This window comes from Toxotes jaculatrix, chromosome 19, assembly GCF_017976425.1.
Source record: "Toxotes jaculatrix isolate fToxJac2 chromosome 19, fToxJac2.pri, whole genome shotgun sequence".
NCBI lineage: Eukaryota > Metazoa > Chordata > Actinopteri > Toxotidae > Toxotes > Toxotes jaculatrix.
In genome coordinates, this window is record NC_054412.1 from 11561863 (window position 1) to 11579066 (window position 17204).

The 17204-nt window shown below is 40.3% G+C and overlaps 2 protein-coding genes across 3 annotated transcripts; one reads left to right on the plus strand and one right to left on the minus strand.

Moving 5' to 3' along the window:
* Window positions 1-400: 400 nt before the first annotated feature.
* On the minus strand, window positions 401-7824 carry sh3bgrl2 (SH3 domain binding glutamate-rich protein like 2). Its single transcript, XM_041063727.1, has 4 exons — window positions 7694-7824; window positions 3481-3666; window positions 2950-3030; window positions 401-2165 (listed from the first exon to the last, which is right to left on the minus strand). The coding sequence occupies exons 1-4, from the start codon at window positions 7736-7738 to the stop codon at window positions 2151-2153; spliced, it is 327 nt and encodes a 108-aa protein (XP_040919661.1). The 5' UTR covers window positions 7739-7824; the 3' UTR covers window positions 401-2150.
* Window positions 7825-8736: 912 nt separating this feature from the next.
* On the plus strand, window positions 8737-16399 carry lca5 (lebercilin LCA5). Of its 2 annotated transcripts, none has more exons than XM_041065184.1 (10): window positions 8737-8840; window positions 9521-9622; window positions 10839-11254; window positions 11678-11919; window positions 12056-12361; window positions 12665-12802; window positions 12928-13024; window positions 13366-13502; window positions 13617-13794; window positions 13903-16399. In XM_041065184.1, exons 1-10 carry the CDS (start codon window positions 8785-8787, stop codon window positions 14808-14810), a joined length of 2580 nt encoding a protein of 859 aa, XP_040921118.1. In that variant the 5' UTR covers window positions 8737-8784; the 3' UTR covers window positions 14811-16399. The 2 variants fall into 2 exon arrangements, with proteins under 2 accessions (XP_040921118.1, XP_040921119.1); XM_041065185.1 differs by lacking the exon at window positions 8737-8840 and adding an exon at window positions 8900-9090 and having other exon boundaries at window positions 9516-9629.
* The last annotated feature ends 805 nt before the right edge of the window (window positions 16400-17204 follow it).

Sequence of the window (17204 nt, forward strand, 5' to 3'; positions counted from 1 at the left end):
TTCCCTAATCCGGCTTCGGTTACAGTTGCATGTGTCCACTTCACAAAAAACATGCAGCTCCCCATCTCACAAAATCACCACATCTTGAACTTCCCCTTGGTGTTTTTTACATCACATTAACAAAAAATCACAGAATTCTTACTTTTTCCTTCATACTCACTGATTCACACTTGCATATGCACATTTAACTATGAGTTAAGTGTGCATATCCACATTTAACTCATACTTTATGTATCACACAAGGAAGCCCTAGCATTTTTGAACACTGATCAAGCTCTGAAGGAGTCAAAAAAAAAAAGTCATAGAAATGCGTTCTTATAGGGGACTTTATACTGAGCCATGATGTTCATGGATGGGAATTTTGAACTGAGTTACTGTTGGATGAATAGACCTTTTTTGTACCAGTGATTTGACTGCACAGGTGATACTAATAAAATTAATGATGGCTTCATTCAATTTAAGCATTCCCGTAAGCCATGACAGTTTGTCGGTATGACAAACACTTAAAGTTACAGTCATGGCACTACTTGTTTATTTCAGCTTTTCAATGTACTGCTTGCCCCAGCCCACCTCTTTCTTATAAACAATTGAACAGAAGCAGTAAAACAGAAAAGAGTAACAGACACAGTGATCTCAGTCTTCTCAGTCTTCTATCAGTATTCTCTACTCATGACAGAACTAGAGAATACTGAGGTTTGGCGAGGACAGCAGGTTAAGTACATATTGATGTCTTGGTAAATGATTACAGATATATGCATCATTGTCTGATGGGAAAGGACATCACAACTTGTCTGGGGCAAGGGGGCACGATGAGTGGCCCAACAAACAGGATGATCATGTCACAAACAGGATTCATTTTCTCACAAGCAGGAAAAAAAGGAACGTGTAAACAGCACTGAATCAAACATTCCTTTTTCTACATTAGAACAAAGAACTTATTTTCGTTTTTTAATTTTTCAGCAGTGTTTGCGATTCTAACATTATCACAGCTAGATCAGGAACAGTGTTATCCACAGGCTACAAATATGCTATTTACTCCTGTTTGAGTAACATTTGCTGACAACAGCCTGAGCCTTTTTTTAAAAAGTGAAACTCTATGTATGAATCCTGTTTTTAAAGATTTCCATCTTCAGTTTCAACAAATGGGCTTGGGACTAAGTGCCACAGACATGGTAGAGAAGTCAGAACATACTGAGAGATAATACGTTGTTGTTTTTGGTTGGGATTTGCAGAAAATAAGAAAAACATATATAATAATGCCAACCTTGTACTTTATTCATACTGGCAGTGGAATGATATAAGAACAGGTTATGTATTATTTGATTACAGTGACCACAAACTAAACATGAATGTCAGCAAGGATATTAAGTATTATTAAGAATATTCTTTAGGATTCGCAGCATTTGGTCTCATCTGTTTTGTATTAAGCTGCAGTGTCTGTCACTGTCTCCTCTGGGAAAGCATTCTCACTCCCACACATGTACACATAAACCTGTACGTGCACGTGCACATGCACACACACACACACACACACACACACACACACACACACACACACACACACACACACACACACACACACACACACACACACACACCCATCCGCACTCAATGGCTAGGCCTCAGGTTGTTTCAGGTTGCATTAAGTGCTGCCTCTCAGCTCCCCCTCACTTAACACAGCCTTCATTAACAGCTGCTGACTGAGACCGATACAAACACAGACGTGTATTCAGGTGGTTTGTCCACTGCACTGTAGACTAACCTAACACTAAAATAACTGCTCTACAGATGCAAAGACCTGCTACATTGTCTTCTAGTTTGCACAGAATTTATGCTACTGCGTTTTGAAAACAGTGTTTGATGTCACAGCGTGTTAAACATGAAAAGGAAACACAAACGCATCCAACATAAAGTTAATCCCCTTCTTTGAGAGTCAGACACTTCTTGGAGATTTCAGTAAAGAGGCTGGAATGTTTTTAAAGTCAGGAGAGGTCATACAGGGTGACATCCATGCGGGCCGAGGTTTGGCAAAATACTGGCATCGTAGCAGGAGGAACATGGTAAAGTATGTGATGCAACACAGGAAGTGATGCAGTTTTTGTGTCCTCATATTTTAAGGTTACCGGGACGTTGTACACCAGCAGTTTGATCTATGACTCCGAATCCTGGAAAGATTGGGACAAAACAGCACAATAGTTAGTCTAATAATCTAGTCACTTATTGTTCCTGCCATTCAGTAAATCCAACTTTGTGTCTTATAAGTTATTCCTGCATTTTCTAGACCAAACATTATATACCTGTTAAAAATATATCCCTGCTAAACATCAAACTCAGGAGCGTTTCCAGCCTGAATGTATCTGCAATATCCTGCTGGTTTATATGTAATCAAATCCACACTGAGTTATCCAATGAACCTCTTGAAGAGAGAGAGAGAGAGAAAAAGGATGTGACTGGAGGAAAATCAAATGAACGCTCCTTAATGATGGATGGAAATAAGCCCCTTTAGTGTCCACCAATAGTATCATCAAATGGCCCCTGTAATTTCGTATTGCTCCAAAAGCACCACTGTAGTTTAAACTCTCACATGAAAATGAGATATACATGCTGTATAAGTTTTCCGGATCATCTAAGCACTAAGATTAACTCTGGTTGATGTGGGAGCAGTGATTATCTAAATTGTAAGAGGATCTTTGGGAGACAGTAGATAAATCTTCTAAATTTGTTAAAGGACATGCAGGAAGAATACGAGGCTGTTGAATTCAGATGTACTGACTTCTTGTTTTCCTCTAAAAAAAAGCTGATATGCATGAAACACCAGGTAGTGACAGATCATATGTTTCATTGTCAGTTCACAGAAAGCAAAGCTGCTGATCCTGCACTGTGAATAGATGAGGCGGTGCTTGTATGACTTACAAGCCAATGCATATGTGTGTATGCAATGTCACTCACTTTAGCTGACGGTTGGGAACTGAGCCCAAGGAAAGCGAACACAGTGTTGTTCTCCTTTGACTGGAAGAAGTCTTCATAGTCCTAAGGGGGGCGGGGGGGGGGGGGCAAAAAATGAGGATGTTGAGTGTTACATAATCTGAAAGATGGCTGTAAATATGCCTGCCAAAGAGTCCGTCAACTGCTGCTTTAAATATAATTCAGTGACCATGACATTGCAGAGTAATGTTGGATTACCTTGGCCAGTGAGAGTGACGGCAGGCAGAGCAGATAATCTGCCCCATCCATGAAACTGGATTACGACAGGATTACAGAGTAGCATGCAATCTCAGGGGAGGACATAAACTGGCAAGCTCTAACTCATCCTAACTCATTCACCAGCATAGTTAGCTCAACCTCGTACTAACTTCTTCTGACAGCTATTTAGAACATAACCATCCTCTATGTTCCTTTAAAGATAAAAGTTGCAAAACAACACTGTCTCCAATTGTGCAGAGCTACCTGCTCATTATAATCACTGATAAACCATCGTACCCCACAGTAGCGATCTTCATTGAAGATCTGTGGAGGCAGCGGGTTGCCTTTCTCTGGCTGCTTGTCCCGGGGTATGTTGCGGTACATCCAAAGCCTCTGCTCCTCCAGCATGGTGATGTCTACTTCCTGGAAGCTGATTCTATTGGCCTCCAGAAAACCCACCACAGCTTGCTGATGCTTTTTTACCTGGAGTGGTTGAAAAGAAGAAAAAGGAGGGGGAGGAGGAGGGTTGGTTTGGGAGAAGTGGGGAGATATTAAAGAAGGGTAGAAGTGAGGTATGAAGGATATAGAGATGTAAATTTAAAATAATTCATAGAAAGACAAATGACAAGGATACAGCCAAAGCCAGCTAAAGTAAACAAACGTATGTATACATAAAGTGCAGGTGGACGATACATATGTGTGTGTGGCATGCCCCGTGCCTCTGTGCACTGTGCTCTTGGCCAAGTGGTTGGGTGTTTAATACACTCCTGTAATGACAAACAGTAAGCTGACACCCATCGAACCAGAGCAGGGTTTCTCTCTCAGTCAAACACACACACACACACACACACACACACACACACACACAGAGTGTATTATATGTATTGACTACACAGCAACTCTGGAAGTAATGGTGACATTAAGAAGGATTATTGATTAGTGAAGGAGATTAGGTTTGAAATCAGAAAGACTCCAGAAGAGGTCATAAGGTGTAGTAATTATTATTTTCACATGAAGAACATTAATCCACTGTTCAGTGATTTCCGATTAAGGAACACTTTTACTGGTCTGAGAGTACAGGGATGTATTTATAGTAAGAGAGAATCCCACCCTAAAGGTTATGCAATCAACTTTCCCAGCTGTGGTCTATGGGATGGATGCAACAGCTCCCTGTGGTACTGTCCTGTGTGCTCTGAGACAACATGGCTTTGTTTGTGTGTGAGTGAATCTGCATGACAGTATTTATGAATTCTGTGGAAAGATATTGCAAGGATAATTTTAGAAGGGAGAAAACTCCCACAGTAGGTCATAAATACACATTAGACACAAAGACACAATTTAAAATGTCTAGGACCTCTTTCTCCTCTTGATCCTTAGTGCAAAAGTGGCTTGGATGGAAGGGAAAAATATTTTAATTCACCAAAATATGAAATGTTTTTATTGAATAAATTTCCAATTTATTAAAAAGTTTTGAATCAGACATTCAAAGCTTCTGCTTGCAACAGCATCCGCTTTGTATACTCATACATTCTTTTTGCATCTCTGTTTTATCCTCCATTGTGAAAACTAATGAAGTCCTTCTATGGTGAGTCAGAGTCCTCCAGTATCTATGCTTGAACATTCATTAACATCACAAAAACCTGATTACACAGTGTGAACAAATATAAACAAGAGCTTTTATTTTGTGGCTATATATGATCGTTAATTATCCAGTACCCTGAAAACAGTTTTCTAGGAAATGAATTACTGAAACTGAATGATGTACTCCCTTTGTGCTATGTGTGTATACATGTGCATGTGTGCTCATTATTTTAGGGATGCTGAGCACCACAATGGAGCTATTGTTTCACCTTGAAGACAGTAAGGGATTGTTCTGGACAGTCAGTTATGGACACACACACCCAGACAAATCTTCAAATAATCTGTTGTGTCTCTTTAACAGTGATTCTGTGTGTGTGTGTGTGTGTGTGTGTGTGTGCGTGCGTGTGTGTGTGGCCATAAAACAGCTTCATCTTGAAGCCCACAAAAAAGTAAATGAATTACAAGAATACTGACTGTTTTTAAAAAGAAAAACGCCTGTTTGTTCTGGTCAATAGTTAAAACTCCACACAGAACCACTGTTAATTTCAAGTCTGAGTCAATACTGTATGTCACATTGCTGGTGAACAACATAGTATAAATGACTGGGTCTTCCTTTGAGCTCAAAGGCAGGCAGCATGGGCCTTAATAATTAAAGAGGCGCCCCCACAGTGAGTGTGTCAGGGGATGGATGAGTTCAGATTTGTGTGTGAGTGTGTGTATGTGTATGTGTATGTGTATGTGTATGTGTGTGTGCATGCAGGATTAAAGACATACACACAGTCAAATTACAGTATATGAGCATGTGTGCATTGTTTGAGAGCACTTTCTGATATAGAGGGATTAGTTCAAGGTTAAGAGAGAACTAATCCTCTAGTTACAGACAGAAAGAGACAAGAACAAAGGGAGGACTTGTCATTGAAAAATCATAGTAACAGAAAACAAAAACAAACTGATATATCACACTTGTCCTGAGCAACAGTAGATAACGATCATGAAATTTCAGCATTTATTAAATCAGTTAATGCGAAGATATGAAGGTTTACGAAATGTAAAATTTGATGAGACTGAACCCAACACTTTTGAGGAGAGGGGGATAACCTAATTTGCACTTCATTCTGCGCTGATGATTTCCGCCCCACTAATCAGCTGTTGTAAAGCTGCAAACTGCTCATTTTATGGGGACACTGTAGTTCTTTGATTGTTGCTTTTCCCTTCTGTCCATCTTTTTCTGCTCACACATGCCTGCTCCTGTGTGTTGTCCAGATTCTAACCACTGGCTTCACTTTCTTTAACGTCGTCATCCTCCATCTCCATCTCATGCTAGTACAGTTTTTTTTTTTTTCGCACACACATACACTCTTCACTTTAAATCAGCTGAGCTATCCAGCCTCACCTCTCCTCTTTATTCAATCACTTGTAACTCAATTCAAAAGCATTCAGAGTGAATTACATTCACATGAGCTCAACAATCACATAACTGATCCAAATGGTGGACCTATTCAAGCATGTACGCAACTGCTTCGTGTGTGAAAGAGAGAGAGCCTGTGTGTGTTTTGAATGTATGTGTCATAGGGTTAAAAATAACTCCTTTGTAAACGCTCAAAGATTGTGCTGCCCTCTTCCACCAAGAAGGAGCATGATAAAATAAATATATTACTCATTTGTCCCATTACCTAAGACTTTAAGCATTCAAGCAAGAGTGTTGTTTGATGATTTTCTGCTCAAACTCAGTATCAGCTGGACGTTCTCTGTGGCATAAGCCTGAGGCCAAGACGCACTATAAGACTGCAGCTGCAACTATTATTTTCATTATTGATTAATATATAGATTTTTTTTTTTTGACCAATCCATTACAGTTTCCCATAGCACAAAATGATGCTGTCCAATGTCTTTTAATGTCCAACCAAGAGAACCCCAAACATATTTAGTTTGTGATATAAAAGGGGTGAAAAGCACCAAATCTTCACATCCATTAAAGCTGAAACCAGATAATGTTTAATGACTATCCACATAGCTGGTAACTTTCTGTTGAGCGATTAGTCGAATAATCACTTCAACACTACAAAAAACCCACAGTATATGTCCCCTTCAGTCAAGTCTTCTGACATAAATCAGTCTGTGTGTACTGAGGCGAAGTCTGACTGCGGGATACTGCTGCTCAGTTTTAGGCTCTCCTCCCTAGAATTAGTAGTCGAGAGGCTGTTCCAGAAACCAGGAGATCCACTGTCCTTTAATACATATAGGAATAAAGCTACAAAAAAAAAAAAAGCCATTGTTCCTGAGATTTACACTTCTACCTGCTCCTGATGATGGTTTCAACATGAAACTGAACGCTTAAGATTAGAACTATGTCACTGAAGCTTGAGACTAAAATATTTTATACTAACTATACACTAGGGTTTTTTGTGTTTGTTTTTTAGTATCCTTACTGTAAAATCTGTTAAATATTAGTCTTCTCCCCACTCTAAATAATGTTTATTTTTGTTTCAACTGTGCCAGTCAGAAAACTCTTCATTCTATTATAACTTATGAGGCCATAGTTCACATACACATCATAAGTGTAAATGGGCTACTCGTGGCTTGTTTGCGCTCCAAACAAGTACTTTCTTCTGCCTATAGGACGGAAAAGTTTTACAAGAATTAGCTTTTCATTCATCTTCTCCACTTTTAAGGTGGTGGGGGTTAAAACCAAGACTGTAAAACCAACTGGAATATTAAACACAATACCGTTTGAGAAATGCAACAGGCTGAACTAACATATACATTTAACCGACCACAGGAAGGAAAAAAAACGTCCTATTAAAATGTGGATACTCGCCTGTTCAGCGAGCATCAAGATTTAAACATGTTATTTCATAGGCCTGCATGCTGTGTACGCATCTGTCAAGGAGCTTGGTAACACATTTGAGTGACTGCAATAAACACTCACCGCGACAGAGCCAGTTGAGGAGGCGATGTAAACCTTGATGACCATTTTAATCCCAAATAAATGGCAGACAGTCGACACCAGACTGTTTGGTGGCAGCGAATCCCGTTTATTCCCCCAAATTACGAGTGAAGACTCTGAACTACAGACTGTGCTTTAGATAGGAGAGGACACGCGTCTCCAGTATTTAAACTGAGCCATGATAATATAAAACGGCGTGCACCTCAGCTGCCTGCGGCACTCAGCCGCTCGCCTCCCTGCACAGATGCAAGACTTCATACAAAATACTGGACTTCCGGTCATAACTTTTCAGAGTAAAAAAAACAATACAGTCAACAACAAGGTGTTTGCTCTAGGGGGCATTAAATTGTGGACCCCCGGAAGCCAATTCTTTCTTTGTTTGTTTTGTCCTTAAGCAGCATATCTCAGATTTCAATAAAAAATTGTAAATTTTGGCATTTGTTTATTGTGTTTATCCAGATGTACTCACATTTTAGGAATAAAGGCATTTTTGTGCAATTTTATTACTATGTGTATTTTGATACAGATCTTGATCCAGATGGAGATTAAATTGCAGATTAAAAAAATGTCTTAAGCCTTGGTGGAGGTCATGGATTTGGCTTTTTCTTTCCATTCTCATGTGCTTATGTGTTGCAACAAATATTGCTGCCAATAAACGAAATGACTTCGTGTACACATAGATTATTTGTTTACAAGCGACAGCACAACATGCTTTTCGCAACGCGAGTAAGAAACAATGTCAGCAGCAGTGTTGCAAATTTTGTGAGTGATATGCTGCATATAAGATAACATATATGTTTCATGACAAAAATCTCAAACATACCAGCACATTTTTGGTTGGCTAGCTGATATCATGGTATTCCTCATATAGCCTACTGTAACTCATTTGTAAGCTAAGCAGTTTGCTGTGACTGCCCCAACATATGGTGACAACCGGTCACAAAACGTACTACAGCGCCACTCTGGTGGAAGAGTGTAATTGCAGGGAGTGCTCTGGTTGCCATGGTACGGCGTCAGCGGCTGGACTGGAGCAAACCTCAAGGCGTGGACTGAGAACAAAAAATAGTATCTGAATGCCCCCGAAAGGCAGGATTACTCCGTGCAGCTGTTTGACTGTGGATAATTACAGGTCGGCGCATTCTGAAACGACAGTCAGGACTGTTTGTTTCCAAAAAGGGCGGACGGCTCTGCCTTCTTATGTGTATCTAACGGCAGCTAAGCTTGCTTAAGTTGATGTTAGCAAGCTTGCTAATAGTTGAAGCTATGTAGCTAACCTTAGCCAGTCGAGTCTAAACAAGAAGTTGTTTAATGCTACAAAGTTAAACGTAAACCAAACAACGCCAGTAAGATATTTTAAAAGTAAACGCGGAAACGCACAGGTTAGTGGCAGCAGACTCCGAACAGTAACGCTAAAATACATCCCACCTGTTGATGGTAGTTTTTTTTGTTGTTGCCATGCTAGCAGTAGGTGGCAATAAGCTCACTCAGCACCGTTAGCTTTGTAGAAGCTCTAACATGCTAACGTTTGCTAATGTCAATACGCTGAAATGGTATCGTCTCCCATTTTTTCTTCTGTTATTCACGTCTGTTTGGTGTTGCTGAGGAGCAGAGGGCCCGCAGATTTGTGGTTGGCTATATTTGTTATTGTTGCTTTTACTCGGCAGGCAGTCTGACAATAGCACTGTACCTGTCAACAGCAGACGGCCTACTTTAATCCAATCTGTCCGTGACAGAGAAAGCAAGTATAGCTACTGCTGCCGCTGTAATAAACCCTTGATAACAAGCATCTGCTTGTGCATTTAAGTACAGAGATCGTGACCCAGCTAAACAGTTACTGAACAGCGCTATCAGGGACCAGGGTACAATCGGATATTATCATGATGAAGACGACAGAGGAGATTGGGATATGATGTATGCGGTGAGTGTTAAAATACTCGGATATTTTTGTCCATTATTCAGGCAGATATTCCTTTGGACAGTACTTGGTGTAATTTTGATCAGGATAATTATTTCATTCGATTTAGTTAGTTCATAATGAGAATGGTAATTGTATGGTAACCATAAAATTCATATGGTTACAAATCATTCTTTAAAAATCAAAAGTTTGTTTTTATAAACAAAAACCAAAATTTGAATGAACACCCTTTTTAGTGTTTATCTATTAGTGTGCAAATGTTGCTTGTGAATATTGAGGAGCTAAAAAGAACCATGTTTTCCTTTGGAGGTTAGGGGTTAAAAAGCTTTAGTCCACATGGAAAAAGATAAAACTACATGACAAAGCTTAACATCATTTTTAGAAACAGGTTTGTATTCAGGTGTAGGACCTCTCTGCCCAGCTTGACCTATAATGATGCTCTTGTCCATTTATGGTGATGTGGCTGTGTGTACTGTCGCTGCCATAGATACTTGCTCATCAAGTGATTCTGTTATTGTCAGGGTTGATAAAAGGGGCAGATGACCGTGTGTCCTTTACATCCCATTAGCACTGATACGTGATGAAGCATGATTGCTCCTCTGCATAAGGTTTGAATTATATGTTTATTCTTCAGGCTGATTAAGGTTGTTACCGTCCAGACGCAAAAAAAACTGGTGTTGGACTGAGCACCAACAATAGAAAAAAAAAATTCTACTTATTTTTATATTTCCTTTGTTTTGTCTATAGTCCATGAATGTGTGTGAGCATGTGCATCTTATTGCAGTCAGAAATAATAATCTGGCTGTTTAATAAGTCTCCAGGACAGACAGGGACAGGCTAGTATTTTGTATGTAACAGCAGTGGTGTGGAATAGTGATATCATACATCATTCAGCTTCATGGAAAATTCCACCTCGTGTGTATTGTCGCTTAGTGACCAAGACACACAATACGGAAAACCTGAAAGAAACCAGTTGGCCTAGCTTCTTAGTACTGTTCTGGATGAATTTCGAGAATTTTCATGTGGGTTGCGCAATATAAATGTTGAAGACAGTTTGCCAAGGGACTTTTAATGTAAGTCTGTTAAATCAGGTAAGGGACATCCCTTACAAGTAGGCCTTTGTTAATTTTAAATTATAGCTCAGAAAAACTGTAATATGATTCAGAGTCTGATTTGTTTCTTTCTCTCTTTTTGTGTTAAAATTCAACTCAGCATTTCTTCTCAAAGTGAGAACATGGAATCTGAACAGTCCACTGACCTGTATGAAAACAACCGGGATGTTGATCTTAGTCGCCAGTCCCTCCGGAGTACAAAGAAAGATTCCCCAACATCATCCTTCAGAAAACACAAAAAGAACGTCCGGGACAAGACCCAGGATGAGGATGAAAAAGACAGCTACGTTGAGACTAGATCGAAAACCAGAACCTGGCATTCAGATCCTGATCGGGACCAGATATCAGACGGAGAGGGACAGAGAAGTACTGGGTCATTTTACTCAGAGGACTATGAGAATGAGTCTCCTTCAGAGCGTTCGCTCTCACCATACTCCCGTTCCCAGACTCCATCTCCTACTCCTCAAAAAGGGGTGCAGGCAAAGAAGAATTCTAGCAGCCCCCTCTACAAGACAGGTACATAAAGCAAGGAAGTGATCAAATATGGATGGATGAATGAATGAAACTTAATCCTTACTGGATAAATTTTCTTGACTGTCCAGTTGATGGCAGTGTAAGGCAGATTTTAACATGGTGATCTTTGCAGAGGGAAAAAAATCCACTTATGAGGATTAGATTTTTATGAGCAACTCTTACCCTATACCCACAAATAAATTGTTAGACACAACAAATTTCTCCTTCTGAAGTTCCATTTGAATATTGTAAAAGTTCTTATCAACAGCTTTGGTTAGCTTGTACTGTAGCTTCAACCTCAAATTATATTCACCATTCAACTGGGATGCACTTACATCAATGAGTTTCAGTAATGGACTTTAAAAGTAAGTAAAACTTTATTTCTATTAAAATGATTTCTGCATCATGTGTGTTTCTGTCTCGTAGGTCGTTTGGGGCGCCGGGGTGTGTCCCGCCCACAGCGTCTAGGTGGCCAACCCCTGATCCAGCAGCATTTCAAGGGAGTACGATCACAAAGCAAAGATTCCACACCCCCTAAAGACCTGGACCTCGTGACCAAGCGGATGCTTTCGGCCCGCCTGCTAAAGATCAATGAATTGCGTAATGCTCTTGCTGAGCTGCAACAGCGCACTGATGAGCTGCAGAAGGAAAACCGAATCCTCAGACAAGTACAATTAACCTTCTGTTTTGGTTGTATTTGAATGTACAGGGCCTGGAATTGTCTTTGGTTTCTTATTTTCCTTCATCCTCACATTTAACATCTGTGGCATCCTAACATGGACTGTCTTCTTTTCCATGCTGCAGCTTCAGGTTCGTCAAGAGAAAGCCTTGCAGCGCTATGACGACACAGAAAGCGAGATTTCCCAGTTGCTGTCACGCCACTCCAATGATATGCACGTGCTGCGCGAGCGGCTCAGGCGCACTCAGGAGCGGGAACGGACAACTGATCGGAGGCTGAAGGACAGCGAGGAGCAGCTGCAAAGGAGTCAGGCGACCATCGCACGGCTAAAGAAGCTGGTCGACCAGCGAGAGTTAGGAGCCAGGGATGAGCTAAGCCGCAAGCTGGAGGAAGAGAAGGCACGGGCCCAAGAGGCAGAACGCAAGATTAAGGTTAATTTATATTGGAATTAATTTATCTACCTAGTTGTTTATTGAGCCATTGATTTCCAGTGAAAGCAACAGTCTTCTCTAAGTTTAAGGAAGAACAGGAAATGCTCAAGGAGGTGGAATGCTCTCTGACAGCACTGTATATGCTAGTAAACACTGCAACTTAAGGAGCTTGGCAGTTTCAGATTTGATAGACTTTGCCCTGCTGTCGACTTATTTCTGAACATGAGCTTTCCCACTTCTTTTTAAGATGTAGCTTAGAGATTTGACTCCTTTGTGCTTTTGTTTATCTGTGCATATTTGAAGGAGCTGGAGCGTAGCATGGAGCTGAGCAACAGCAGTTACCAGAGGCAGTTGGCTGCAGAGAGGAAAAAGACCGTCAGTGCCCAGGAGGAGATCAGGACTCTGCAGGAGGAGCTGGAACGACTGATCAATAAACTTAAGGTGTATATACACAAAAATCTACTTTAAATAACTACTGAAAGTGTCATCCTTTATGATTGTGTATAAAGAGCAGCTTGGTCCACGCATGAAATTTTCTTGGTTTTTTTTTTTTGTTTTCTTATCAGGAGAAGGAGAGGGAACTAGATGCCAAGAACATTTATGCCAACCGCATGGTGAAAGCCTCCGTAAGAAAAGATACTGACAGTTGCACAAAACGGAAAGGTAAGACCTAACAGTATGTTTTATCAATGTATTTATCATAAAACCTAAAAATGCTTTTATTGCTATGGTCATGAACAGTCAAAGGAAGCTTTGTGTTTACTAAGCCTGTGGCTGTGTATGTTCACACATATCAGAATGGACTTTGAAAAGTCAGGAAATTTGTCTTTTCTGTTTCTTAATTGTTGTTGAATGTCTAAATAATAAATAATATTCCTTAGAGTGCATCAACAAAAAAATGACAAAAATGCTGATAAATATTAGTGCTCTACATCAAGGGATGGTTAGGAACAGGTTTAGCAAAATTGTCTCTGATATAAACTCTACTTTTATTTCACATATAGTGCCCAGCAGGAACTGCACCAAGGCAGTGCAGACTGAAGACAGGGTGTCTAGTCTGGATTTCCCCACACCTCCCCCTGCCATCACTGATGCCAATGATTACAGTGAACGGGGATCTGATGAATACCTGTCACTCAAAGTAAAGTGTCTTCCCCTCACCTTTCCCACTATCCATATTTCAGCTTCTGGTTTAGGACACACTGTCACTGTTATGTATCTGCCATTCACCTGTTGCAACTCTTTCTGTCAACAGGAACTTGACAGAGTGGACAGAGGGGAAGAGACAGAAGATAAGCATCAACACTGGGAACAGCAGAAAATGAGAGACAAGGAAAAAGAAACGGACAGGGAGAAAGTGCAGGAGAAGGAGAAACAGCAACTCAGCCAGGAGCTGAATGTGCTTGAAGAGAAGGCAAAGAGACTAAGAGACGGTAAAGACAAGGGTATACCTACATATACTTATTGCCTGAATTAGAAAAAGCATTAAAATGTTTAAAGTCATTACTTTTACTTAAAGCTAACACATACTGTGTCCACAGGCTGGGAGAGAGAAATGGAGGAGGAAGGCAGAAAGAAGACAAGTTCCCTGTTTAACCAGAAGGAGGAAGAGACCAACAGGAAGCGTGGTCACGTCCAGGACGAGGTGGACAAGTGGAACCAAGAGGCTCTGGCCAGTCAGCAAGTAGCAGAGGAAGCACGTCGCAAAAAAGAGCAGCTGCTGGCCAAGATGCGCGAAATAGATTGTCAAAACCAGGGAGTCCAGGACTCCATGTTTGCAGAGTTGGGTCCCTCTGGGTCCAGTAAGAGTACCAGTAGCCATTCATCTCCTCATCCCCCTGAGCAGAGGAACCATAACTCAAATTCAGTTTTCAGCCTCACAGAACCAGAGGAGTCAGCCAGTTTGCGTGCTGGTGCTGGAAGCAGGGAAGGTGGAAGGAGAAGACCAGGCATAGAGGGTGGAGCAGGTACAACTGGAGTGGGGAGGAGAGCACTACGCACCCAATTCTCCAGTGACGACTTGGCATTCGGAAGCTACGCGCCTTCTTTCGGGAATTCAGCTTCCAGAGGGTCTTCTGGTTTCCCTCCACCTCCACCCAAAGAGGAAGCAATAGGTGTTTTTAGTCTAAGAGGGGTGGAGACAGGAAAAGAAAAGGACACAGAGAAAGGAATGGGGAAGGACAGGAAGTCTAGCCTCATGCAGCAGCTGTTTGGTGCCCTGAACACACATGCTGGTGACAGTGTGAGCACCTCCAATAAAATGGAGGTCCTCAGTAGTCCTCCAGCTACGAATGGAGTACGATCAAGAAGGGAAGGACTGTTCAGCTTTAACTCTGGGTCTTCCACTCCACCATCATCCTCTTTAAGCACTCTACAGGTAGCAGATAGCAGACCTGCCATACGTGCCATCACCTCATTTGATGATGACATAGAGGAGCTGACTTTATGAAAGTAACTTAGATCAGAGGTAGTCAGTCTCATAGTAGGCCATCACTTGTGTCAGCCACAAATCAAGATAAAATGGGGTGATTTCCAAAATATAAGAAATCGAGTGATGAGCTTGGTCCGTAAATGCTGAACACTACTGATTTCTCAATAAAATTTTCAACATTATCAACAAATCTAAACATAGAAGACATTTTCTACAAAGAATCTAAAATTCTGTTTCACTACAGTATAAGCGATAAATAATTTAACTTGTGTTACTGTCTTTATCATGCAGAAAATGTGTAATTGAATGTGGATTTCAAGTATTCATGTGACTGCTTATACCAGACATTTTGACCCTTTTTGCTCTTTTTGTTTTAATACTAGTTGCACTTTTATGACTTTTCTTTGTTGCACTTGTTAAATTTGAAGACATGTTTCACTCAGAATATGACTGGTATTTCATCTGAGCAATACAAAACCAGCAGAGCCACAACTACACACAGGATACCCTCATCTAGAACATTTGTCCAGTACACAAAGACCCAACACACAGGCCATACAGACATTGCTGGATGCAAAACACATTTCTGTACATTTCACATTTTAGTGCTTTGCCATATTTTGTAGAAATAATAAGTAAGAGGTTGCTGTTATTATTAATTGGTTAGGCGTTTATTTATTTATTTATTTTTTTGGGTGTATCATTCTTGAACAAAATTTCATACATTTATGATAATCTTTGAGATCTTTCAGAGTCCATGCCACAAGAACTTACCACTAAGTGATATGACAGTCATACTATGTGTTGAATTTGTTGCTGAATTTCTGACAATTACATAAAACGGGTTATTTTGAAACTGCAGGTTTATGACTCCCAATATTACGCAGATTCTAATTTAACTGACCCCATCGAAAATCTAATTAAGGCTATTATGGCGAATATTCAATATAATGTTCAGCCTGTTGAACTGTAGTGTAGTTTGTGTGTAATGTGGCATATGTTTTGTATTAACAAAAATCACCAGCACCAAAAATATTAGGCGGTTTAGGGCTATTTATAGGAGTGCCACTGGAAATGCAGACCACCCTCGTCACACCAGCTCACTTGCATCTCTGCATCTCTTAAAATCTCCAGTTTAATTCCTGGCACGTTCAGGGCTCTTGTCCCCTGCACTGATACCTCTCATGCGATGAACAATCAGCACTCAAACAAACCAATGGTGGCTGTAAAAGATGCTACCTGTTGAGTTTCAACTATATTGAAATGCATAGACAATATTCTCTATTTTTATCTCTATTTATTTAGTTATGGTGTATTCATAAAACAAACAGTTCATAAGGAGAAATGACTGTAGATTCTTATAGCAGTTCCTACCACACTGAATCGGCAAGCTGTAAAATTAGTATTTGTATATTCTTCCACGGCTTTGAGGAGCTCTTTGTATTTATTCACTCAGAATTTAATAGTCATTTTCGTAAGGGAAATATGTAACCAATGAAAACTTTGTGTGTCTGTTTTCGTGTTCTGAATTTTTCATATTTTGTACTTATTGTCCAGTTGTATTGTTTTAAAAACAAAAGGTTTATTTGTTGTATTTTGTTGAATGAAAATAAACAATAGTAAGAGTAAAACTGTTGCCTGATTATCAGACTGTGGCGCCCTTGCAATAACGTTCATGCAGCGGGAACTCTGATAGAGATTCCTGGGACGTCTCCAAGCAACCAGAACCTGACGCAACCTTCCCGCCCCTCCTCCGGTAGCTCTCTGCTCAAAAACAAGTGGACCGTGGAGCTGCTGAGGGGAGAAGCCGGAGGTGGTCTTTGCTGATTCAGGGCGGCTGAGTACAAGTTGGAGGGATTCTGCTGGGAGATTGTTACAAGGTAAACGAGACATACGCAGTTTGTACCGCCGTGTTTCAGGTGCTGTTGTCTCACCTTGCAGCTCGGCTTCAGAAAAGCTCGAGGAGGCTGACTGAATGTGTACTCACGTGTAGAATGTGGAAGTAGCATCACCCGGTTTTAGTAAGTTAAACATTTCAGTGTCTTTTTTTAAATTATTTTATTTTCAAAATTTCATTTTACGGAAATTTAGTTTAATTAAGCTATTAAAAAATAACGAGAACCACGTGTTAGAAAATTCAACGAGCTGCATTAAATTATGGTTTGAAATGAATAAACTTGGATACAACTTTATATCCCGACATGGGCTAAAGTAAGACTAAAATAAGGTCGAGAGAATAATAAAAGTCAGAAATACAGGAACGAAAATAAGTCTTTTGTTGTATTGCTGTTGTTATTTTCTACCATTTCTGTAAATATGATATTTACCTTGTGTTTGTGTGCATGTGCTATGCTACTTCAACCCATCCCACATAACTACTATTTCAGGTTGTGTTACAGTAATAAATCCTGT